The sequence below is a fragment of the Macrotis lagotis genome, chromosome 8 (genome assembly GCF_037893015.1).
Source record: "Macrotis lagotis isolate mMagLag1 chromosome 8, bilby.v1.9.chrom.fasta, whole genome shotgun sequence".
Taxonomy (NCBI): domain Eukaryota; kingdom Metazoa; phylum Chordata; class Mammalia; order Peramelemorphia; family Peramelidae; genus Macrotis; species Macrotis lagotis.
The window spans coordinates 95491233-95518391 of NC_133665.1; the positions used below are offsets into that span (position 1 = coordinate 95491233).

At 37.1% G+C, this 27159-nt stretch overlaps 1 protein-coding gene across 4 annotated transcripts; it reads right to left on the reverse strand.

Moving 5' to 3' along the window:
* RNF20 (ring finger protein 20) lies at positions 1-27159 on the reverse strand. Of its 4 annotated transcripts, none has more exons than XM_074197607.1 (20): positions 27075-27159; positions 26118-26285; positions 21429-21596; positions 21163-21310; positions 20828-21010; positions 18127-18245; positions 13114-13260; positions 12938-13015; positions 12667-12786; positions 8774-8953; positions 7859-7994; positions 7253-7374; positions 6660-7054; positions 5858-5975; positions 5402-5551; positions 3234-3446; positions 2222-2347; positions 1915-2055; positions 1298-1399; positions 1-1057 (listed from the first exon to the last, which is right to left on the reverse strand). In XM_074197607.1, exons 2-20 carry the CDS (start codon positions 26244-26246, stop codon positions 881-883), a joined length of 2952 nt encoding a protein of 983 aa, XP_074053708.1. In that variant the 5' UTR covers positions 26247-26285; positions 27075-27159; the 3' UTR covers positions 1-880. The 4 variants fall into 4 exon arrangements, with proteins under 4 accessions (XP_074053708.1, XP_074053706.1, XP_074053707.1 ...); XM_074197605.1 differs by lacking the exon at positions 27075-27159 and adding an exon at positions 26895-27068; XM_074197606.1 differs by lacking the exon at positions 27075-27159 and adding an exon at positions 26488-26626.

The window sequence follows — 27159 nt, forward strand, 5'->3', positions numbered from 1 at the left end:
TAAATTGACCCATGTTTTAATTGGCATTTGTCAAGTACAAAGTCTTATGGAAAACACTACAAACAGTCCTCTGGAAAATAAAGATTGACCATACCCCAGGAAAGTGAAATTTCACAGCTCACCAAGGTCTCATGGCATTCTCCACTAGAATTGTTAGCCCAGAAGGTTCTCTCACCTCAGCCTTGTTCTTTCCTCTCTTCCAACTCTAGCCATACATAAAGTCAGAAAGGGGAGGAACTATACTGTTTGCAAATATTCCAGCCTGGAATAAAGACTTTACTTAGCATTTCTTCCACCAATTAAAAACTCTGTAACAACAAAGGTGCCCCTAGATATTCTGTAATTGACCCTTAAAGATACCTCATACCTGAGGTAATCAGCTCTTGTTGTCTAAGAAAGAATGCCTCTAAGACACTGCTGTGCTGCAAGGTTACAAACCAAAGTGCCCAAAGGCAACTTTCTACTGAGTCCTGGCTTTCTTCAGCCTGATCCCAGCCAACTCTCTCCCCTCTTCTCTGTTCTTCAATAAGTACAAAATAGTACTACTCCAGAGCAAAAATACCAACTCAGTATCTTTGGGAGGGGGATAAGAGGCCAACAAGGCCAAGATGATATAGTGGGCTCCTAAAGAAATTTAAGCTAGAAGGGAAGGTAGTCAATAGATTTGCTTATTTTTACTTCTTCCCACAACCTAGTCCCTTTATTTATCCAGTTCTCTCACAGTAGTCACCCAGTTATTTTGGAGAAGAATATGGTTGGGAGTCTATGAATGGCAACACTTGGCCTTTCCAGTGACAGCAAGGAGAGAAGAGGTAACAATTTGATGGTTCAGAAAAAAATGTCTATCCTGACTTTCTGTTCCTCTGCTTACAACCTTAGTTCAACCAATATAGATGCGATGGAAGTCATTGGCCCCAAAGGCAGCATTACACTTTGGACATTTACGCTGGCGAGTGTCATAGCGCGTCTTCACACACTCAAAGCAGAAGACATGAAAGCACTTGGTAAGCACAGCGTCCTTCTTACGCATGTTGCAACATGGACAGGTTAGCCGGGCCTGAAAAGGAAAGGTGAGATGCTGAGCCACTACCGCCACCACGGTCACTCACCACTGTGAAACCGAGAACTGACAAATGTACCATGGCGCTATGTTAAGTTCTACTGACAACTCCAAAGTGAATCACTCAGTAGTGGGATGGAGCGCAGGCTTAATTCCCCCTCCCTGGGACAATATCTCAAGCCTAGACTTTATTTGATTTAAAAGTAATTCAGGGACACTACTGAAAATGTACCTCACCTTATAATCCTTGATCTCCTCCATGAGGATCTCATCACATTTAGGTACATTGTCTGGTTTCTTCGTAGTCTCTAGTTTCCTTCTAAGTCTGGAAATATCTTCCTGTGGCAGAAAAACATCAATTAGTCATGCCTCACTAAAAGAAAAATCAACTAAACAAAATCACTTCAGAAATTAGAGTTTTAATCCTCTTTTATTCCCTCATGAGTACTTTCCTTTTTGAGGAGAAATATAAATCCAAAATGTAAAATAATATTCCCTTTATTTCACAATTAGCCAATCTGAGAATCCAGTTAAATTCAATCCAACAAAATGAAAAATGGGGGAGACTAGGTGGCGCAGTAAATAGAGCACTGGAGTCACGCGTATCTGAGTTCAAATCTAGCCTCAGATACTTAATTACCTAGCTGTGTGGCCTTGGGCAAGCCACTTAACCCCATTTGCCTTGCAAAAATAAACAAATAAATAAATAAATAAATGATGAAAAAATGTAGAAAGGGAGGAAAAGAATACTGGAGACATAACTAGAACCTTTGGCTGACCTTTCTTAACTCTGTCTTTATTACAGTTTGGTTCTTCAGAAAAGATCTAAAAGCAGAGATGAAAGAAGACAGTACCTGGGCTCGTTTAAAATTAAACATATCTTTTTCCTTGGTCACACTGTTCTCCACAATTTCATCCTGAAAATCATGAAGTTTCTTTTGTGCCAACTCCAATTGTGCTTTGAGGTCATCTGCAAGTTGGGCTGCTTCCATTGCCTATAAAGAATTCAATAATAGAAAAAGAATTATTTCATCACTACAGTGTTTCCAATTGAAAAACCTTAACACAATATAGAAATAAAAAGGTTATACTTTTGTTAATATAATATCTAATAACTATTCTGGGATAGACTGATACTTCGATACAAAGTAAACTACTCACCTTGCGCTTATTCATCTCCAAAGCCTGTGTCCGAAGACCCAGTTCTTTCTCTCCTGTGCCAATGTTGCTCTGTAAGAGATGTTCCTTCTCTTCCAGTTTCCTTACTACCTGCAGCTGAGCATCCACCTTCAAAAAAGAAAATGGAATTTCCACACAAAGAAAAAAATTTTTTTAATTTTAAAACCGAAAATTTTACCACAGTTTTTAAACTTAAAACACAGAAAGTATATTAGGAACCTCAAATGTTATTCTTTACTTCACTAACTAAACTATTAAAAATATCCACCCAAGTGTTCAAAAGCTAGTTTTATTAATCTATTACATCAATCTAAAAATGAAGACAAATGAGTTTTCTAATGCTTTTAAATCCTCATTTTAAAAAAAGTAGAAAAGAAATTCTATCTCTTCCCTAAGCTATCCTAATTTTTCAAGTCATAAATTCAATCAGAAAAAATATTCACACTCATTTCTACATTTCAAAACTTTTTACTGCTATCATTTGCTTTAAATCACATTCAAGTTCAAATATATCCTTCCCTACTTCCTTACACAGGGAAGTGTAAAAATGAATTTGTAAAAAATGAGTATGAGAAAGAAAAGAAAAAGCAATACAGCAAAACTAATTAAAACATCTACCCAGTCTGATGGTATAAGCAATGTTTCATATTTACAGTCCCCTGTCTCTTAAAAGACAAGATCACATTGCTATTTAAGACAATCACAAAAAGGAAAAGGCTTTAGATATCTATTTCTATAAAATATACTATCTGTCTTTCCTACTTAGAAGAGCAAAAAATCCCCAAAAAGATCCTACCTACTCGTCTCCTTTTGTCATTCCTTTCAAAGTCTCAGGAGCACAGAAACTGTTTAGTGAATTTTATCTTAACTTCCCAGACCAGACTAATAGTCTAGCACTAGGCCTTCTATCTGAGGAATGCCAAATAGAGACAGCTCTTACTCCTGGACAGGATATTAAAATACATGAGTGAAGAATTCTGTTCTCCATGCTTACCTGAGTCTTCAGAGTCAGAACCTGTTCTGCAAGCTCCTCCTTCTCCTCTTTGAGTAATTTATGGATCTGATTTGACTTGATGCGTTCTGACATCAACTTGAAATTGGCATCATCTTTTTCTCTCAACTGTTGCATTAAACGGATATTCTGCTCCTGCATGTCTTCAAATGCCTGCCCTGTGACATCCATCTCTGAGAGTAGAGCATCTTCTTCCTGAAGCAAGAAAGTTTGCATTCTGAATCACTTTCCAACTCCCAAGAATTAGGGGAAAATTCAACTAAATCTTTCCTATTGTTTAATTTAAAAGGAAGAAGCTCTATTACAAGAAACTCTCACTTACAAAGCAAGGGTCTTAGAAGAAAACAATAATAATTTACAATTATGAGTTATTATTATTATTGTTATTATTATTATACCTTACCCTAGACAGTCTCATGCTGGGTATACAGTCTATTCCTAAATTTTCTTTGTCCCAGCCCACCTTTGGACCTTCTTATTGCTTTTATCCTCTCTGCTACAAATTAATCTATATTTATTCATTCCACAGAGATTTATTTGATATTTACTTTCTATAAGGTACTATGAAAAAAGGACACAAAGAATATTAAAAAATTAGAAATTTATGTTAGTTATACCCTTGAGGACTAAGTTTGGATTACCCTTGAGAAAGGGTATACACAAAGAACTAGAAATCAAAGCAGAATGTGAAAGTGCAACTACAGGAATATGAAAATTGTCCTCTAACTAGGGGAAAGAGAGAAACCATGGGAAAAGGAGCATATAAGCTGAGTCTTAAAGAATGCTACTGGAGAGATGAGGTTGAGGGAAGAACATTTTAGGTGGAAGCATAAGCAAAAGTTCAGAGGAAGAAAAACAAGGAGCACCAGAAGAATGCTGAAAGTGAGAAAGCTAAGTTAGGGCCAGAATCTAAAGGCTCTTGAATATAGAGTCAAAGAGAATAAACTATAGATGAAAAAAATGAAAAGCAACTGAATGTGTTTGGAAAGAGGAGGTGACTTGATCAGTTTCAATTTATGAATATTAACTTAGCGGTATATAGAATGGATCTGAATAAAAGAGACCAAAAGATATAATCATGATAATCTAGGCTAAAGATAATGAGGGTCTGACTATGAGGTCAGTAATGGAGTTGAAAAGGAGAAAACATATGAAAAGAACTCAGAAAAATTAAAGCAACAGGACCTAGCTGATTGTATATTGGTGAAAAGGAAGAAGCAGGAGTCAAAGAGAATTTTTCAGCTAGCAGAATTGAAATATTATGCTAATAGAAATGGAAAATTGGGAAAGAACAGGTTTTAGGCAAAGTGCATGAGTTTAGTTTTGGATATGAAGAATTTGAAGTAGAACAAGCAATTTAAAGTGCTTTAGATTAATTTAGATAATTTAGATTATCCAGCAAAGGGTTGGAAATGCAGGCCTAGAGGAAAAAGCAAGGATTAGTAACACCACTGCTGCCATCATTATTTTTGTTACACTCAAAAATGTGTCAAATAAAATCAGTTGTTAAAATTTGCTAAGTACTACACAAAACATTTTATCAACACTATAATCCTATCAACAGGTATTTTTATCACATCATATTGAGAAGGAAGAAACTAGAGTTGGTACAGAGAGGTGAAGGGAATTTGCTAATAAATGCATAATGGGATCTCATCCTAGCCAGACTCTAAGGCTCCACTCTAGCATACCTATAGAGATGTGACAGCTGAAGTTAGAGGGAGGAAATTAATGTGGTAACAAACTTTTCTGAAAAAAATAGAAAGTACTAATAAACAAATTTAATAAAAACTGAAACAATTCCACTGTTAACCTAGTATATACACATTATCTAATATGCTGATCTGTATTCAATTATTGTAATATATATACCTTTATTAACTGCTAGTAGACAATAATGTGTATGTGTATACATAAAAAACAACAAAGTTTTTATAAAAATTAGTTTATATATATATATGTATGTATATGTATATATCTGTAAACCTAATCATACCATACATATATATATATAAGCTTGCCTAATCTATAAATCATCTTTACTAAGTTTGCCTCTTCAAAACACAGCTAGACTAACAAATTTTCCCTGTATTTATTTCAGTCAAGGTCCCTTTCTTTGCTTAAAGGTCATTTTCAAGGTCTTCTCTCACCTGCTTAGCTACAGCCAATTTCTTCTGCAAGTATTCTATTTGTTCTTCCACTGCCTTAATCTTCCGCAGGGCATCTTCATCAGCCATTTTTTTGCTTTCCTTTTTCTCTTTATCCTCTAGGTCCTTGAGCCTCTGCCTCAGATCTTCCAACTAAAAAAAGAAATCAATTAGATGACACAAACCGAAACAAGCAACATGCATAGATACATGGCCTTTTAAAAGTTTTCAGAACCTAGAGCTAACCATTATGCTATCTGACTCTATTCCCAAATCACAGAAGAAGATATCATGCTAATGAAGCGTTAGCTTCTAGAAGAATTAGGTGTAAACAATACCCACCCTAATTGGCTGGGAACCCTCTCCACAACCCAAGTTTTGTTTTGTTTTTTTTTCAGGAAGCTCCACACAAAGATTTAAATGACTAAAAAGAAAAACAGGCAAATGAACAGAAGTTACCTCAGCCTTGGCCTTCTTTTCAGCTGCCATTAGTTGAACCTTGTCTCTTTGCTCCTTGGGAGCAGAGCGATACATATCCAGCAAGAGTTTCATCTCCTTCTGGCTCTCTTGTGCCTTCCTATTGACAAAAGAAACCCATGAAGATGCAGAGGTGGTCCCCAGAACAAAGCCATCATGCTGTACAGAGTAATTACATATAAAAGCAAAATTGTATTCTGTTCTTGGTTTCTCTACAACATAAAACTTTTACATGGACCATTTCTAGACACAAAAGTTTTCTGAAGACCTAGGAAGTAGAGAGGAATTATGTCAGAAAACCATCTCTCTATTGAAGGAAAAATAGGGTAATAGAACAAAAGAATAGATTTATTAAGTTCACAAACTTTCAAATTATATTTTCTGATGCTCACAAGTTCGTTCAAGTGTTTAATCTTGTTTAATCACAAGACTAATTAAAGTCCAACTCGTGACTAGTCCATTTATACTTGCTGAGATCTAACGAATTGCAATAATTACTAATCACTGCCAGGAAGCCAATACCATTCTGCACACTAAGATCCCTGAAGAATAAAGAAGGGAACAAGGCTCTTCCCATGCTTAGCTTCTAAGCCAGACAACATAATCAGCAAACTGGATATCTCAGTTGTCCTTGTGACAGTAGCTGTGGTCACATCAGTAAGTCAATTAGCTGCTCTCATCGTGAGTGCAGGGCTAACAACATCTGGTGGGCCAGTTATTTCATGAGGAACACAAAGTGATGTTTTAGGACAAAAATTCCAAAAGGCAAGTGAGTCGCTCTTACTTGAGTTCAGCCTTCAGTTGCTTAATCAGCTCTGCTTCTTTCTTCCTTCCATCTTCGTGCTTCCCTTTCTCTTTATCCTTACTGGATTCTCGATCCTTTTCTGATTCTTTCTGCTTCTGCTTCTCCCGCTCTCTCTCCTTTTCTTTCTCTCTTTCTCTCTCTTTTTCTTTTTCTTTTTCTTTCTCCCGTTCCCTCTCCTTTTCCCGCCTTTCCCGTTCTCGCTCTTCCTCATCTTTTTTGGCCTTGGTCTCACTGGCCTCTTCTTGAGCAGCCCTGGGCCCTGAGGGCTGGTTGGAAGAGTCATCTGGCTCCTGCTTGACCTCCACAGATTCTTCTTTGGAGTCTTCTGTACTAGACTGGGACTGCAGAAGGCCACTGCCACTGCGGAGGCGGGTCTGGGAGGCCAAAAGGGAGAAAAAGCAGGAGACAGCTGGAGTATCTTACTGAACCACTCATTTTATTTCCCTTTTCCCTCCACAAGGAGTATTATGCCTGAAATCTTAAATGTTTAAACAGAGTAGATAATCCAAAAGTAAATGTTATGATGCTCTCAGCTCACAGATCATGTTTTCCCACTCACCCCTTCCAGTTACCTTGCTCAAATCAGACTGGGCCTCTCTTAGTTTGCGCTTATACCTTAAGACTTCCCCCTTTAGCTGATGATTGTGGTTTTGGAGGCTGCTGATAAGATGCCGCATCTCCCGGTTTATTGGGCCTGAAAACACAAACAAAAGTATCACAAGAAGTCGTAATGTTGGCAAAATTGTAGACATGAACAAGATTGTATCAGAAACCTCCTAAAGGCAACATAATAAGATGGAAAAATCCCTGGATTTGGAACCAAAGGATCTGGATTTGGATACTGTCTCTGCAACTTATTCCCTATGTGTCCTATGAAAATTAATTAACATTGGTAGACTCTCAAAGGTTCTTTCTCAACCTAAAATTATGATGTTTACAAATGAAAAAATATTACTTAGCATAACTACCTCTCTGAGGTTGAAAAGACTGATCCACTTGAGTGGAGCCACTTGAATTAATCTCAAAGTTAATTTTTAATTATTTATAATTTATAATTAACTATAAGATTTGATATTAAAGGGAATCTGGGTTAATTTCTATCCCAACAAAAATCTGAGTTTTTCAAGGAATCATCAGAGTATATCCACTTCAGGAGAGAGAGAGAGACAGATCCTTACCTGCTTGCTCATTGGCAGCAAGAGTCTGCTCAAATTCTATCCTCAGCATTTCATATTCCTTACGAACCTGTGCCAGTGTGTCTTCTAACTGAATCACTTCTGTCCTTAGCTTCTTATGGAGACTAACTTCATCCCGCTAAACAAAGGGGAGAAAATGTTTTTATTGGAAAACAGTTGCATATCATTCTCCAGTCAAACAGATCAAAATGAATCAATTTTCTATTCTATTTCCCAAACATGATTCATAGTGACTCAAGAAAGAAAGATGAAAATCTCAGGGGAAAAAAACAGATTATTATCCCGAGAAGTTCTTCAAACAGTCAGCATTTATTGATCAACTCTTTTGTGTAAAACACTTTTAGACACCAACAAGGAACACAAAAGAAAGTTTAAAACAAGGTCCTGTCATTTGAGCATCTTAAAATTTTTTTTAAGGTTTTTGCAAGGCAAATGGGGTTCAGTGGCTTGCCCAAGGCCACCCAGCTAGGTAATTATTAAGTGTTTGAGACCGGATTTGGACCCAGGTCCTCCTGACTCCAGGGCCGGTGCTTTATCCACTTCGCCACCTAGCCACCCCTGGATCTTAAAATTTTGTTAGAGAAATAACATATGACAATGACTTAAAAATCATTCCAAGAGGCGGCTAGGTGGCACAATGGATAGAGTACCAGCAATGGAGTCAGGAGGACCTGAATTCACATCTGGTCTCAAACACTTAATAATTACCTAGCTGTGTGACCTTGGGCAAGTCACTTAACCCCACTGCCTTACAAAAAACAAAAAAAAATCATTCCAAAACAAATTGTGAGCAATCATTACTGAATAAACTATAAATAAGTTGTTAAGGGTGTAAAGAGAAGGCAATATTCAAAATTGGGGAAGAGTTTGGAAAAGAAAGAGTTGAAGGATTACTACCTCAATAAGTTCCACCTGACGTTGGTGAGTACCCCTAGTACCATGAAGCAAGGTTCGAGCTTCATCCAAATGTGCTTTCAACTGTAGGCTTTCATTATATAGGACGGAAAACTGTGATTGCATACATCGGTATTCTGGGGTTTCCTTTACCACTTCTTCCACAGCACTTCGTAACTCCACCTATGTGGGTACATCACCCCAAAAGAACAAAAGGGAAGTCAGAAATATAACTGCCATAAGAAGATATAGTTTCATTTAATGCAAATCACTCCCAGATCTATATACCCAGCCTTACTAATGAGTTATGGTCCCATAGTTAACTTGAGTAAAATATGTCCCCAAGAGAACACCTTCTATTTTTCCCAACTCACTCCTCTTCTAAATTTCCTTCACTGAATGTCAGCATCTCCAGTCAGCCAAAAGCAACAACTTCAAAGTAGTCCCTGATTCATCTACTGCAACATGCAAATTCAATTAGTTGCACAAATTCAATCATAGCTACTGCCACAATATCTCACAAACATCTTCTCTTCATTCATATGGCTATCATTCTAATCTAGGCCTTTAGCAACTGACACCTCTAACAATCAATAGCCACTTCCTAAAAGAGCTCTCTGCCTCAAATCTCTTCTCAACCAAGCAGCCAAAGTGACCTTCAAGTTCAGTCCGACTATCACTCCTCCAGTGGCTCCTTTCTTAACTCCAGGATCAAGTAAAAACCTTCTGTTTGAAGCCATTCCCCAACTGCCAAATGGTCAAAGGATATGCAAAGGCAATTTACAGATGAAGAAATCAAAGTAACCCATAGTCATATGAAAAATTGTTCTAAATCACTACTTATTAGAGAAATGCAAATTAAAGCATCTCTGAGGTACCACTTCACACCTCCCAGACTGGCCAAGATGACCAGAAAGGACATTGATCAATGTTGAAAGAGATGTGGGAAATCTGGACACTAATACATTGCTGGTGGAACTGTGAACTCATACAACCTTTCTGGAGAGCAATATGGAATTATGCCCAAAGGGCAACAAAAATGTGCATACCCTTTGATCCAGCAATACCATTACTGGGTCTATACCCCGAAGAGATTATGAAAAAGGAGAAAAACATCACTTGTACAAAAATATTAATAGCAGCCCTGTTTCTAGTGGCAAAGAATTGGAAATTAAGTGAAGGTCCTTCAATTGGGGAATGGTTTAACAAACGGTGGTATATGTATGTCATGGAACACTACTGATCTATCAGAAACCAGGAGGGATGGGAATTCAGGGAAGCCTGAAGGGATTTGCATGAATTGATGCTGAATGAGATGAGCAAAACCAGAAAAACATGTACACCCTAACAGCAACATGAGGGTGATGATCAACATTGAAGGACTTCCATCAATGTAACAATCAGGGACAATTTTGGGCTATCTGAGATGGAGAATGTGATCTGTGTCCAGAGAAAGAATTGTGGAGTTTGAACAAAGACCAAAGACTATTGCTTTCAATTTGGGGGAAAAAAAACTATTATCTTACTATGTAATTTTACTATCGCTTATACTTTATTTTTCTTCCTTAAGGATATGATTTCTCTCTCATCACATTCGACTTAGATAAATGTACACCATGGAAACAATGTAAAAGCTAACAGACTACGTTCTGTAGGGGATGGGAAAGGGAAGCAAGAATGGGGGAAAAACTGTAAAACTCAAAATAAGATCTTTCTTTTAAAAAAAGGCATTAAAAAAACGCTTCTGTTTGCTATTTAACTCTCTTTACAATATTGCTCCATCTTAATGTTCCAACCACCAACTATCCTTACTATTTACTACTTTACTCTACAAACTACAGTCTAATCAACTAGCCTTTTTGCTATTCCTCTCACACTCAACACCACAATGTCTGGCCCTTTGCAATGGCACTCCTTCATGCCTAAAATGTTCTCCCTTTTCTCAACTCCACCTCTGAAAGTTGGTGGGTTTCCTTCAAGACTCAGTTCAAGTTCTACCTTCTTCATAAGATCTTTCCTGATCCCTCCCAGGTTAACACTTTCTCTCCAAGATAAACTTGTATGTAATTTGTGGATACCTATATATGTAAACATTGTTTACCCTATTAGAATGCAAGTTCCTTGAAGGCAGAGACTGTTTTGTTCTTATCTTTCTAAAGACAATACCTACTACATAATAGAGACTTAAAAAAACTTACTGATTATAAATAATCTTAAAGATAGTTAATTTATAAAGCATCCTACAAATATCAAGAAAAAGAAATTAACAAATTCTAATGATAGTGAACATTTGAAGTTTATTAAACCAGAGTCTTTCTCTTCTAATGGCTGTTTGAAAAAATTCACTCTCTCTTATTTCTTCCATCAAGTCAACCAGACAAATCCTCAAATGGTAAAGGGAACTATTTTGAAATATATACATACATACATATATATGTATGTATGTATGTATATATTTCTCAGTCTAAGCATCTATTTTCTTTACAAGTCTAGAGACATCATTAAGAGCCTCCATTACTTTTTTTTTTTAGATTTTTCAAGGCAATGGGGTTAAGTGGCTTTCCCAAGGCCACACAGCTAGGTAATTATTGGTAATTATTAAGTGTCTGAGGCCAGATTTGAACTCAGGTATTCCTGACTCCAAGGCTGGTGCTCTATCCACTGCGCCACCTAGCCGCCCTGAGCCTCCATTACTCTTAAGAGGCATCCCGAGAACAATTTGACTGACTTAATTACTTAAAGGAGACAATAGGGGGCAGCTAGGTGGCCCAGTGGATAGAGCACCAGCCCTGGAGACAGGAGGACCTGAGTTCAAATGTGACTTCAGACACTTAATAATTATCTGGCTATATGACCTTGTGTTGAGTCCCTGTTTTCTGATATCATATGTTGAGTCCCCTTTCTGGACTCTTTTTCCTTTCCCCAGGTGAGCTCTGAAGGGATGGGAGATATGGAAGACAAGTTCTCCAAGATCCCCAAGTACTACAAGGTCTCCATTTATTGAACCAAATACCAGTGCTTAAATACCTTTCCCAGTTCCTTAATCTACTTCCACTCCCATGGCACTTAGTAACACAAGACTCTGGTACTCAAGGACACCAGATGAGGATAATTTACAGTGCTCCCACACACAATAGTCCCTAACCTTGGGCAAGTCACTTAACCCCATTGCCTTGCAAAAAAACAGAAGGAGACAATAACTGCAGAATCTTTACTAATGGTAGCAAAAAAAAAAAAGCTGGGGATGAAATCTCAGGCTAAGCAAAATACAATGTGGCAGGAAAAAGTATAAATGTATAATCCATTTTCATCCATAAGGTACTCTCATCATATTCTTCTATAAACTATTGATGACCACAGTACAACAAGGGAAAAACAGCCCTAAGGGTATTATTATAGGAAATAAACTGATCAATCAATTTAGGAAGCAATTCCCATATAATCAAAGAGAAATATTTTGGTTACCTACAATTCTCTTCATGTACCACAAGATGGCTGACTTGACTGAGAGTAGCATCCCCATTTCTATAACAGATCTGGCAAAGCCCAAGGATACATTTTTATAAATTTAAAAAAATAAGTAAAAATGGAAACATACTTGTCACTGAGTGATATTTTTTTACTCATATTTTATATTTACTGAACTTCAATAATAAAATGAATCAAAAGTATATCAGGAATAAAAGAGGCATTTTATTTATTAGAATAATGAAAAATCACTTTATTCATATCCCCTAGATTGTACTACTGAATAAAATCTAAACAAAACAAAACAAATTTTTATCCATTCCTTATGAATTTGTGTTTACCTATGGAGGAAAATCTTAAGAATTATCCTGAGCAAAGAGTTAGCAAAAGGAAAAAATACTTCGCTTTCTGGGGAACTATTCTCATACCTTGAGCTTCTCATTATGGGCAGTCACTTCTTCCAAGTCTTGCCGAAGCTTCTCCAGCTCACAGAGACGGTTCTGAGCCAATTCTTTGTTTTCCTCAAGTTCAGCATTCATTTCTTCAAACTTGAAGGTATGGGAAAGTAACCAAATAAGATTAAAAGAAAAAGACTGACCCTTTAAGCATCTTTCCCTGGATACCTTGTACTTTCAACTTTTCCATGTAAATTGTAGTCTAGTCCCTCAAAAACCTCAAAGATATTGAGACTTTCTTTACCTTTCGAGCATTAATAGTGATTGTGCCACCATAGAGACTACTCCCAGCTCCATACACCTTATAACCTTTGGAATTTACCTACAAAGAAAAGAAAGATTCTTTAGTAAGATCTCCTAAGGTTTTAATCTGAGTCCCAGAGTCAAATTTGTCCCCAGTTTCCCAAGATATGTACTCACTCGTTCTAACACCTCAGCAAGGTGCCGGTTGAGACGTTGCTCCCTCTTGCGTATTTTATCAATATCCCACTGCAAATCATCAATCATTGTCTCTAGAACAGACACGCGTGACTCTGCAGTTTCCACTTTACTCTGCAACTTAGAAAACTGTTGACCCAAGTACAGGCATTCAGAAGAACAGAAAGAAAACAATAAACAGAAAATTATTATTTGGTCTACCTGCCCTAATTCCCAAATCCCAAATCCCTTATAGAAATAAAATGTATCACAGCAAAGGTAGCCGGCAAGTTTCATTCAAGGGCAAAAAGAATAATCTTAATAACAACAACTTGTGTGTGATATATATTTTTTTAAATAGGAGACAAGTTCTAAGTCAGAAATCTTTTATCACATACAAATCTACTTTTTATTTTAGATTGATAAAGTTTATATAAACTATCAGTTCTCAATGGGATGTGGTAAGGCAAAATTTTGTGCATTGTTTCTTCTCAGAAAATAAAAGCACAGCATAAATATTTTATCTCACTTAATCTTGTTAATGAGCTCTGGACCACTACATCTCTTTGAAGTCTACAAGATTAACAGGACTCTAGTCCATAAGAAAAGCAATGTTTAATACTCACTAAGTGTACTATCCCAATAAGCGCTACTTTCCAGAAAAGGAAATTATAGTGCCCATCCTCCCATGTGCATCTGTTCCACAAAAGTTATATCAAGAACTATAGAATAAGCATTCTATGTAAGGGGAATGACTTTTCCCTTAACATGTAACTTCACAGAATAAAACTTTTATATATTCATAGATATAACATAAAAAACATATGACAACTATTCATATTTTAACCACAAAATTATAATTGTATAATATAATCATATAATTTTAACTACCAAATAGAACTTTCTTTTGGTTCTGATAATAGTTTTGTTCTTCCTTTATTTAGGAACTTTATTTTATTTATTTTATGCTAGTGCACATTAGAATCATCCATAGAAAATGTCTTCTTTCCCTATAAAAAGAAGCTTCTTGGGGACGGGGATTTTTTTTTTTTTTTTAGGTTTTTGCAAGGCAAATGGGATTAAGTGGCTTGCCCAAGGCCACACAGCTAGGTAATTATTGAGTGTCTGAGATCGATTTTGAACCCAGGTACTCCTGACTCCAGGGCCGGTGCTTTATTCACTGTGCCACCTAGCCGGCCCCAGGGATTATGTTTTAAAAAACAAATTTCTTATTTTCTGCATTCTCTGAACATAGCAAACTCTTGACATGCATTCAGTGTTATATATTTGCCTATTAAAAACCCATATTGTTTTAACATGGTCGTTTGCTTAAAAATGGTCATTATGCAATTTTAAAAACTAATTATTTTTAAACCTTGCCTTGGTTAACAAAAGACAAAATATCAATAGTCCAAAAATTTAATCAAAATAAAATCTGATTCAGTTTCAGTCTGAAGAAAAAGACTGAATTTGACAATGCTACAAAATCACGAGCTTTTCAATTTATTCCAATACTATCAAATTGATAACAAAAACATCTGCCACATTTGGAATGGAAAATAAACAGGTAGAAAACACTTGATGCTTTTAGCCACCTAAATCTCAGGTTTTTGTTCTACACTGTCAAGCACTTTTCTCCTTCAAATCTACTTAATCATTTCTCCACTTACTTTCCAGTTCTAATATTTTCTAATAAACAATGCACAAGATTTTGCCTTACCACATCCCATTCAGAACTGATAGTTTATATAAACTTTATCAATCTAAAATAAAAAGATTTGTATGTGATCAAAGATTTCTAACTTAGAATTTATCTCCTGTTTAAAAAAAAATTATATCACACACATACATGACCATGACTCTCCAATTTGTTAGTGCTGACTGAATAAGAATAATAGTAATAATATATTTCTTTATTATTATGAAGGACTTTCACATCATGGTCATTTGATCCTCATAAGTCTCCTGGTAAATTGGAGACATTATTAGCCCTATGAGAAACCCAATGTTCAGAGTTTATAAATGAAGAAAAAACCATTTATTGAACATTTATTCTATGCTACTTGCTGGGAATACAAATTCAAGCAAACAAGTTATTTTTTGATACTTTAGTAGCTTGGATTCTAACAGTGGAAAATAACAATTATAGCCCTGCTAGAGATGGCAAATGGGGAGATCTGGCAGCACTGTCTGGAGTGGCCCGAAACTGGCAAGGTGACTTGTTCCAAGGCAAGAGAAAGTTAAACCCTGTCTAGCAGATCCTAGGACCATAGGGGCAGGAGTTTAAGTTTATTAAGTTTAAACAACTTGCCCATTACTACAGCTACTAAGCATTGAGAATTTTGCTTTACATATTGCATTATACAAATCCAACTTTACATAAAGAAGTCTGAAAGAAATTTGCATTCCAAAACAATACCTATAGTAACTTCACTATACAGAGTTGTTCTCTCTCACCATTCCTGCCTGTCAATTCAGTGTTCCAGTATCCCAATCCCCACCAAAAAAAAAAAAAAAAGCCATCAAAAAAACCCCTCCAAGTGAAAGCAGAATAAAAAGGTTGGAGAGAGAGAGACCACCATCACTGCTTCCAGGGCTGGGCATGAGACCTCAGTGCCCACCCACTCCCTCATGCAGTCCCTACACATCTGTCTTCTATCAGTCAATACTCCATTTGTCTGTACCTGGCCCCAGAGTGCTGCCCATCCTCTCCAGCTATGTCTGTGCCTCTCCTCCATATTGGACCTTCCCCCTGCCCTCCACCTTCCCACATGTGTCCTACTTCTTTGGTGCTGGTCAGGCTTCAAGTGGATGGCCCTGGGCCCATGTTCCTACTCCTACTCTAGCTTCTCTGTCCCCAGCTCCTGCAAGTCCTTGAAGCCTGTACTTTCCCCCTCCTCCACAGGCACACAGCCTTCTTCCTGCCTCCCTTCCTCCTTCCTTTCTCTACTTCGGCAGGCAAATTCACATTACATAAAAATCACTTTATGTAGAGATCTGTACTGGAGTTCTGAATTCTGACTCCTAAGTGTAGCAGACTTTCAATTATACTATTGTGTCTTTCCATTCCAAAAACAATTAGTTTGTGATTTGGAGTAGAACTGAAGACTCTCCCTATTTACAAATTTATTTTTTATCAATAAATGAACTTTGTCCATAATATTTCAATTTAAAAATAGCACTGCTCTCTAACAACCTATGATGGTGAATTCCATAAAAGAGAAATATGATAAGACCACAAATGATTTCCTTTTATGATAACTAAAATTACAAAAAGTTTATTTAGTATTTCACATTTGTTATCACATTTGATTTGCAAAACAACCCTGAGGAAGTAAGTGCTATTATTATCCCCATTTTACAGATAAAGACAATAAGGCTGAGAAGGTATAAGTGAACTTTTACAGAGTCACAGAGCTAGTAAATGTCTGAAACAAGTTTTAAACTTAAGCCTTCCTGAATCCAAGTCCAAGATTCTATGTCAACATTACTTTAAAATCTTAAATAACTCAACTGAGCCACTCAGTTCCCAAAGATCTATTGTTTTTTCAAAGTCTCAATTGAAATATAACTAGATAATCAATTTATTTAATATATTAACTACATAGCTAAACATTCACTAACCATCTCTTCTCTAGACCATTACAGAATTAGATATTTATTAATGCACAATATGTGAATGTACATAGTAGTTTCAGGAAGTAATTTATTCTAGAAACTGAAGTGAAAAATTATTTAGCCACTATCTTCAAATAACTGTAGTATGTACTCATATTATTATCCTCAAGTGAGGGAAGTTCCTTTTCCATACTAAGTCATGAAATTGTGTTTTATAAAATGTTACAGTCATCCAACGTCAAGAGTTCAATCAGAGGAAAGCAGGAGAATGAAAACACACATGCTAAGTTTGGACAGTCAGATAGGGGAGCACAGGATTGGGAGGAAACATCAAGTAAAAGAAAAGAATGAAGCTCCCAACCAATTAACCTCACCATTATGAATCAGGATAATAAATATTCTAATCTTAAAAAGAATTGTTTAAGCAATTCCAAGTGTTTGAACACCTACTTTCTAACTTTAATTATTTTTTGCTTAACAGTTCACAGATGTAATAGAGGAATGGAGAGAGAGAGAATTACCTAATAATTAGGGAATGTGGTAGACTGAGAGATTCATGTTGACTTCCTGCCTCAGACACTTAGTAGTTACAGGATCCTAGGAAAGTCAATGAACCTTTATCAACCTGTTTCCTCATTTGTAAAATGAGGCAAGACTATCTATTTAATAGGTTTTATTTTGAGGATAAAATAAAAAAAATAAGTAAAGCATTTTGTAAATCTGAAAGTGATATGTTGGCTAATAGTTATTATTAGAATACCCCTTAGAGAAAAAGGATAGTTTACTGATTATTTAAAAGGAAGTGTGGCAAAGTTAAGCAATTTGTCTAAGAACCAAGTTTAGTTTTCTAGTTCAAGAATTAGAAAATAAATCTAAGAGCTCTTCAATCCCAGCCCAGTATTCTTTGTAGTAAAGTAAAAACCTATGACCATAATACCTAGGTTTGGACGTCTGATCTCTTTCATTTTGTAAGTAAGGAAGTCAAAGTCAGAAAGTTAACTGATTCAGTCAACAGGACTTGCATGTAGGATTGCATGAATTGTTTAGGCCTTTGTCTCAAGCTCTACACTGAACTTTTATTCTTGTCACTTTCTCACTCTAACTCCTCACACCTTCTTGGATTTGTTTTGGGAGTGGTGGGATTTTTTTTTTTTTTTGCTATTAATAGGTCTTCTGACTCCCACTTCAGAACGCTTTCTCCAGGAATTACCCTATTCTTCCTGTATAAACCTGGTTATATTGTATTTGTTAGGCTACACTGCATATTCTTCTAATAACTTTCCTACTGTACCATAATTGGCACAGTACATAATATTCCAGATAAAAGTTTGACATGTGTCACTGGCAGAAAACATCAAAATATTGAAGAGATCACAGTTTTCTTTTCTGGTCAGGTACCTCCTGAGACATGGTGCGGTGTTTCTCCTGAAGAAGGTCTGCCAGTTCTTGAAGCCGTCCATTCTCATGGGACAAGAAGGAGTTCAGTTCCTGGACTGCTTCCTCCACAACCAAGGCATCTAGGGAAACAATAACAGATGAGGCATTTAAGTTACTTAAATGATGGCACAATCACATCATTTTAATAATTATCATTCACTGCCATTATTAAGATATCTACAGCTTAAATATTCAAGACTCTGACCACTAATATAGCTACTTCACCTGCCAATAAAGTTACAAGTCATCAGTATCTTCTCATACATGTACAATTCCTGTCTTTATTCCTACATCCATCTTTCTTTCTTTGAAATATTCTATTATTCCCAAACATATAAAAACAATTTTTAACATTTTTTTAAAAGTTTTCAATTCTAAATTCTATCCCTCTCTCCCTCCCTTCCCTATCCGAGATGGTAAGCAATGTGATGTAGGTTAGATATGTGTAATCATGTAAAATATCTCTATATTAGTCACTTGTACAAGAAAATAAGAAAGAAGCAAGAAAAAGAGAAAATAGTATAATTCAGTCTGTATTCGGACTCCATCTTTCACTGGAGAAGAAAAGCGGTTTTCATCATGAGTCCTTTAGGACTGTCTTGGAGAACTCAGTCATTAAAAAATGATCATCACACAATGTTGTTTAACACTGTGCACATGTTTTCTGGTTCTGGCTCATTTCACTCTGCATCAGTTCATACAAACATTTACAAGTTTTTATAAAATTTGCCTGTTTATCAATTTTTATTGCACAATAGTATTCCATTACATTCATTTACTGCAGTTTATTCACCCTTTCTTGAAGTGATGGGTCTTCCTTCAATTTCTTATATTTTATCATCATGAAAAGGGCTTCTTATAAATATTTTTTAACATATAGGTCCTTTCCCCTTTTTAAGGCTCTTTTTGAGATTAAAAACTTAATATTGGTATTGGTGGATCAAAGGGTATGAACAGTTTACTTGCCTTTTGGGCATGGTTTCAAATTGATCTCCAAAATGGTTAGATCAGATCACTACTCCACCAATGGCGTTTCAGTGTCCTAATTTTCCCATATCCTCTCCTACATTTATCATTTTCCTTTTACTATTAGCCAATATGATAGGTATGAGGTGGTATCTCAGAGTTTTTAATTTATATTCTTTATTTTAATTTCTATTTCTCTAAGCAAGTTTTAATTTATATTTCTATTTTTAAATTTATATTTTCTCTAAGCAAAAGTGTTTTGTTTTTATTTGTATTTCTCTAAGTAAAAGTGATTTGGAGCATTTCTTCATATGTCTATACAAAGCTTTGATTTCTTAATCCGAAAACTGCCAGTTCCTATCCTTTGATCATTTATCAACAGAGAGATGGTTTGTAGTCTTATAAATCTGACTCAGCTCTCTATAAATTTGAGAAATGAGGCCTTTATCAAAAACACTTGCTATAAGGATTCTTTGCCAGTTTTCTGCTTTTATTCTATTTTTGATTGCATTGGTTTTGTTTGTGCAAAAACTTTTAATTTTATATTATCAAAATTATCCATTTTATATTTTGCAATGTTCTCTATTGTCTTGTCTGGTCCTAAATCTTTCCCTCATCTATAGATCTGACAGGTAAACTATCCTACAGACATTTTTCACAGATCTAAGCAACCAGTTGAAAGACTTTCTCTACATCTTTTAACTTCTCTTGGATGTTAATGCAACACTTTGGTTGCCTGTCCACCTTATCCATAACTTTACTAAATGACTAGCCCACATAAATTTATTTATAGATTTCCTTAATTGTTTGTGGTACTTTTTTCCCCCTCTAAGAAATCACTGATAACATACGTGAATCTATTCAAGTCTGTCTTATAATCTCTCTTTATTGCTCTCAAGCTTACAAAAAATTTTAATTCTTTCTGATATTTGTGATGTTCCATAAGAACATCACTGGAAAAATAATGATGTTCAATAAGATTGTATTAGGAGATAGTGTGGGATCACTGAAATTACAGTTACCCAAATACAATGCAGCCTGGTCTCTCTTCCTCCTATTTAATAGCACTAATAGATCATATAGTGTTTTAGGGTTTTCAAAATGCTGGGCAATTATTTTAGTTTATCCTTAAACAAACCTAAAGAGATAAGGGTTATCATCATCTTCTCCATTTTATAGATAAGGAAACTGAAGCAGACAGAGATTAAGATAATTTGTACAAGGTCACATAGCCAGCAAGTGTCTGAGGCTGAATTTAACTCAGATCTTCTTGACTCCAAGGGCAGGAATCTGTACCACCTAGGTGCCTCTATTTATTTCTGGACCCAGCTCATTATTTATATACAGTTCTTTTCTTGTCATAAACTTGATAGTATGGATACAACAGAATATAAATTCCTTAAGAGTTTCAATTTTTAATTTGTTGCCTAAGTCCCTAGGTTCTTTTCCCCTTTTTGTGCTCTTTTTGAGATAAAGACCTAGTAGTGGTATTGCTAGATCAAAGGGTATGAACAGTTTGGCTGCCTTTTGGGCATTATTTCAAATTGTTCTCCAGAAAATTTGGATAAAGGAAATTGAACATAAGTTTATGTATAGGATTTGCATAAACATATTAATAGAACCTGTGGAGGCACAATGAACGCAAGAATCAAGATGAATCTTCATCTTCCCCTCTATCTCTCATTAATTGGCTCACCTCCACTGTTTAGCTTACGAAACAGCACCTCCACCTTTTCTTGCAGTTTGTCATAGACTGTCACTATCTGAGACACAGCCCGACGAGAGGACTCCACACGTTCCTGTAACTGTGACTCCATCTCCTCACTGGTGCTGCTGGCCAATGTGGCAAGGAAGGAGAAAGCGGGCTCTAATCCTTCCCCTGAAGTCAGAAAGAGAAAAAAGCAAAACCATCACAAAAGTGGAAAACATGAAATTCTCTTCTCAGGCTGAAATGACAAAATATCCTCACTAGCAAAATAATACTGCTAAAAACATACATCGATTATAGCATGTCATTACAAAAATACTCACCTCTCTCTCGGTCATCTTTACGTTCCTGATTGCTATCTGAGTCTGGTTCTGGTTCAGGAACGATAAGGGCTTTTCTTTCTGTGAGCAGGTCTCCTAAGCCCTGTTCCAGATCATAGCGTTTAAGGATGATACGAATGTTTTCATCAAACTAGAAAGAGTGCAATAGGAAAAGATGAGTTTTATTCTAGGTTAGCAGGAATTCTAAGGAAAGATATAATTCTCAAATTAGGAACCAAAGACAGAAAATAATTAAATACAGAACCTACTTGACTCCAGTATCGGTTAACAATAAGTAAAGAAGCATCATCAGTAGCCTGCCGGCGCTCCAATTTCTCAATATGCTCACGCAGTTCATCTTCAATGGCCTGTCTCTGATCCAGCATCTCTGCCAGTTTACGATTTTTGGTCTGCAGTGTCCGGATGTCCAACTCCTCCTGCCACAGAACATCAATCCTGTTAATGCCATTATAAAATCATTAAACAATCTAGGTGATAGGTCAATTAGGACAATTTATTTTATGTTGTTTATATGGTATTTCTGCTGTGAAGGAAATCCGCACGTAAAATTTCAAGAACTCTTTAAATTTCCAACAATTAAAGCAGTAAAAGAGAAGAAAAGGGGACCAAAAAAGATGGGTTAATGAAATACAGGAACTACGGCATGAGTAAAGAAAAGAGCAATTTAAATACATCAAGGCTTTAAAATTATCAATTACACCATTCTTGGAGTACATAACATATTTGTGTATATCTCATAAAGATACATATAACTATACACATAAACACACAATATCTATACATGAATGAATACATAACACTTTTGCAAACTTCAAAGGGCTATAGAGCTGTTAGCTATATATCCTTCCGAATGAAATCACCTAATAAAAACATCTCAAACAAATTTCATTACCAAGAAAATTCCTTAAATGAGTTCCAAAACAGGCCTCTACAAAGAATTAATTCTCCTTCAAAAAGTAGTATAATAGGACAATTTCCATCTATATCATGTAGAAAGTCTACTATGTCTATGGCCAAATGCTAGTATACCTCTACAATAGAGCTGATCCCATGGCCTTCCATCATCTTATTTTAGAATTTTCTCCTCCTACTTCCTTTCCAAATGATTTTTATCACTTATAACATTCCTTCAGGATAGTCCCTTAAATTCTTAACCTATTCTCATCTAAGGAAGAATCTACCTACCCCCCTTCAGAGAAGTTGCAAGGAGTTGATAAAATAATTTCTAAGGGTCTGTTTGAACATATGCACATGATTCACCAAAAAACTGTTCTGGTGCCTTACAGAGTTCTTAAAAACTATACCAGTGAAATGTAAGCTCTTCCAAGTTGGAAAAACTTCAAAAAATAGTCTAATGACAAGACTATATGTCTATCATCCAAGAACCAAATGAGCTAAGCTTAAGGATACTCATCTCCAAAAAGATGACTGGCTACCAGATCATTACTGCTGGTCACAACTTAGGAGCAATCTCTTGAGGTGTAGAAATGCTGCACTGTCATCATAGGAAAAACACCAGCAAAATCACAAACTTAGAATTCCATGGATATAAATATACACACACATACATTTACATTGATATATGTATAAAAATACACATTAACATACACAGTTGAGAATCTGTCTCACTACTACAAGTTCCATTTCATTTTTACGGCAATCCCCAAAATTGAAAGGCAAAAGATTTCTGTCAAACACCACACATCTAAATTCTTGTCTTTCCTTCTTCCTTCTTCTTTGGAGATGCCCCTCTCCCTAACCCAGTCCACTTCAGTTTAACATAGTTCAAAGTATAACTTTACTATGAGAGAACTTATGGGTATAATTTGATTAAAATTGACCAAAATTATACATATACAAACTCATATAATACCTCAAGAACTGAAAGTTAAAGTATTAAACAATTTCATCAGATGCACTATCAATATTCCTCTTCTAGATCACATCTCTTTCCTCTAAGCCAGGGATCTAAAAAAGTCAGAATAACACTAAAATTCCAATATCTACAGACAGGCCAGAAAAGGACAATGGACATTATCACTCTTCATTTCTGTAGAAATAGCATTTTTTTCTATTAAGTCTCAGATATACTCCCTAATTGAAACTGCTGTCCTTTTAAAGGTGATCTGACTCACAAACATAACTGAGATCTATTTGCACATCACTTGTACCATTTTTAAAAATCCTGTTATATGCAGGAGCTTAAGGCTGAATTGATATTGCATGCCTTTCTCAGTTTCTGTTTTCTAGACTATTAATATTCTAGATGCCTCATACTCCATGGCAGGCTGAGTCCCATTTCTTGCAACTGTGTATCACCTGATACCCTCATCCCCTACCCAACATTCCATTTCTTACCAATCCACAGCTTGTTCTCTCCTTCAAAGCAAAAGTTAAATACTTATCTACAATGTTTTCAGAGGTAGAGCAAGATGGCAGAGGACAGGGTGGAACTACTAACATTATCCTCTAAACAACTTTAAAAAATCACCTCAAATCAAATTTTGGAGACAACAAAAGGACAGAGGGAGGCATTTTTCCAGCTAAAACAATTTAGGAAGTTCATAGGAGAGGTCTGTAAACAATGGAGTAGATGCAAACCCAAAGCATGGCAACAACACCAGTGGGCCTTAAAAGGCAACCACAATAGTAGCAGTAGCTGCTTCAGGAGTTCTCAACCCAGAGGTAGTAAAGGGATTGATAAGTGGTGAAAAAGAGGTGACTGAGGACCCTTTGCCAGCACTAGGTTCAGCTGGCACTGATTGGCAACTCTTCTGGAGAGCAGAGAGAAGCCCTTATGATTGGTTACAACAGACCAATCTCGGTCACAATGGACACACTCTGGCAGTTTCAAAGTCAAGGGAAGCCCTAGGACTTTGGCTGGAGGAGAACAGAGGCCCTCACTGGTCACTGTTCCAGAGCCAAGAGGAGCACTAATACTTGAGGTTATTGAGGATCAGGAACCCTTCCAGTAAAAACCAGACCATAGACCAGGGAAGCAGTGGCCACACCTCTGCTAAGATAATACTATCAAAAATTTGCAGACACTCAGAACTCTGAAACACTTAAGAAGCCTGAAGCTTAGGTCAGTCCCACTTTCTGGTAAGCAGGGTGCAAATTTAATATAAAATCCCAAGTCAAGAAATAGGTTGGGGAAAAAAGGAGCTGATCATAAAATGCTACTATCATAGTATGGAAAACCAAGACATAAACTCAGAAGGGGATAGCAATGTGAAAACAACTATAAACAAACTTCATTGAAAAAGACTCAAAGGAAGAATTCCTTAAAGAGACAAGAGTTATATGGAAAAATGGAAAAATAAATAAGTGGGATGAAAGAAAATTACGAAAAGAAATTTAACAACTTGGTTTTTTGAAAAGGGGGACAAAATAGTGAAGAAAATATTATCTTAAAATATGAATTGAGCAAGTGGAAGGCTTCAAGAAACAACAAAACAAAGGCAAAAGAATGAAAAAATAGAAGAAAATGTTAAACATCTCAATGGAAAAACAAAGATGTGGAAAATAGATCTAGGAGAGATAATTTAAGAATCACTGAAGTACTTGAAAAACATGATTTTAGAAAATGAGCCTAGGTATCACATTTTAAGAAATTATCGAGAGACCTTTTTTTCACATAGAAGTGGGGGGAAATGGGGAGGGGGAGAGGGGTAGCAATGTTTGAACCTCCCCTCACAAAAACTGATTCAAAGAGGGAAGAATACACATCTATATATATATATATATATGAAAAAACTCAAGTGGGTATAGAAATCTCAGAAATCTTAGTCTTACACAAAGGGGAAAGGGGGAAAGAGGGTGACAGGTGCTGTTTAAAAGGGAGGCAGTAAGGGGCAGCTGGGTGGCACAGTGGATAGAGCACTGGTCCTGGAGTCAGAAGGACCTGAGTTCAAATTTAGGCCTAGCTGTGTGATCTTGGGCAAGTCACTTAACCCCAATGCCTTTCCAAAAAAAAAAAAAAGATTTACAAAAGGGAGGCAGTGATTAGAAGAAAAATAGACTGTTGGGGAAAAGCAGGATAGAGAGAGAGAGAGAGAGAGAGAGAGAGAGAGAGAGAGATTAACAGAAGTAAAAAGGAAGAAAGGAAATACACAATAATCTTAACTGTAAAATGTGAATGGGATGAGCTAATAAAAAAATAAGTGGATAGGAGAATGAACTAGAAACCTGAATCTTAACAATCTGTTGTGTAAAAGAGATACATTTAAAACAGAAAAACAGACAAAATTAAAATAAAGGGTTAGAGCGAAGCTTAGAAAGGCTTCAAATATAGGCTCAATGACAGATTATATTATATGCCTGTCATGAAAAAAAGTTTGAAGAGGCTTAATCACCAGGTTGCCCTGCAGAGTGATGGCATTTTTCCATAGAAACTCTTGAATATTTTCTTCCACATTCCTCCCTATTTGCCAAAGAATCATGTATCTTTTAAACATTAATAGTAGCTAATAGTTAGCATTTACATACTTTTAAGATTTGCAAAATGTTTTGCAAATACCTCATTTTCTCCTTACCACAAAAGTTGAGGCCTCTATCCACTGTGCCACCTAGCTCTATTTTCTGGTCTATGACTTTATTCTTGAAATATCCCTACCTGGAATAACTCCCTCCTACACACTTATTGAAAATCTGCTCTTTCTTCAAGGCTCATAACAAATACTCTCATTATACATACAACCCTCAAGCTACACATACCCCATTCCTCCAATTCTGAAAAAAGAATTTCAATTTCCAGAGCCCTATTGAGCTATTGCTACTATTTGTGAAAAAAAGCTTTACTTTTCCTACTAGATTAAAAAATTTTAAACAAAAAATTAGATTGCATTCACTTTTGTATGAGTGAAGTGACTAGCACATAAAAAATATTAATAAAAAAAATGTTTACTGAATAGGAATGATTGGGTTGGCTTACATACCGTGGAAGACACACCCCCTAGCTTAATAGTTTCTACTGTAGTCCCTGAGTCTTCAACAGCAGCCTTCTTTTCTGGAGGTACAGAAGTACCAGGCTCCCCAGCCGCTCTCTTATTGCCGATTCCTGACATTTTGCCCCAATAGATGATTGTCAACTTTTCTGGTTCTTCCTGGAAAGAGTGAATTGACATGAGATCAGCAGGAGAGGTTAGAGACACAAGGATCCAGATATAAGGGGGAGTTGGGGGAAAGGGGGGGGGGGAGAAGGGGAAGGAAAGAAAGAAGGAGTAAAAGGAAGGAGTTAAGGAAGGAGAATGCTCTGGGGTTCAAGCACAAAAAGCAAGGGGAAAACTTCCCGATTCTCCCACTGACCTCGTCCCCTAAATTCCACCAGACCTTGGAAAGGGGGGTCAGGGGAGGGGCTGAGCGGCTCGGGGGTCAGGTTAGACTTTGGGAGTTGGGGCCGCAGCAGTCCTGGGGCCCCCAAAGGGTTGGAGGAGGGGAAGGGGGCGCGACGGCTGGGGCCGGGCCGATTCCCACAGGGCGAGGGGGCATCCTGGGGCACGGGGAGAGCCCAGCCTAGACAGCAGGAAGCCTGGGGTGGGCAAGCGGCTCCGGGGCCGGTGCCTCTGGCCAGGAGAAGGCAACACTCCGGGCGGGGGGTGCTCGGAGGCGCGGGGGGTCCGCGCGCCGCGATCCCGAAGGGGAGGCTGCGTTGAAGTCGGGTCTGCGGGCTCCTGGCCCTGCGCGGCGGAAGCCGGTGACGCCGTGACACCCACCCAGGAAGCCTCCGGCGCGGGGAAACTCAAGTAAGAGCCGGAAGGGCCGCGCTCCTTCCGGCGGGGCCTCAAACGCGGTGGGCGGGGAGGGGGGTCTCCCCCCTGAGGGGGCCGAGGAATAACGCCTCGGCCAGCACTGCCCTCACCCCGAGGTGCCCGGGCCACTCCGCGGCCTCTCACCTCTGACCTGGGGCGGGGACGCAGCCAAACATCCGGAGGCGGGGCAGGATCCCGGAAGGAGGGAAAGAACCAAGCCGTCCCCTTC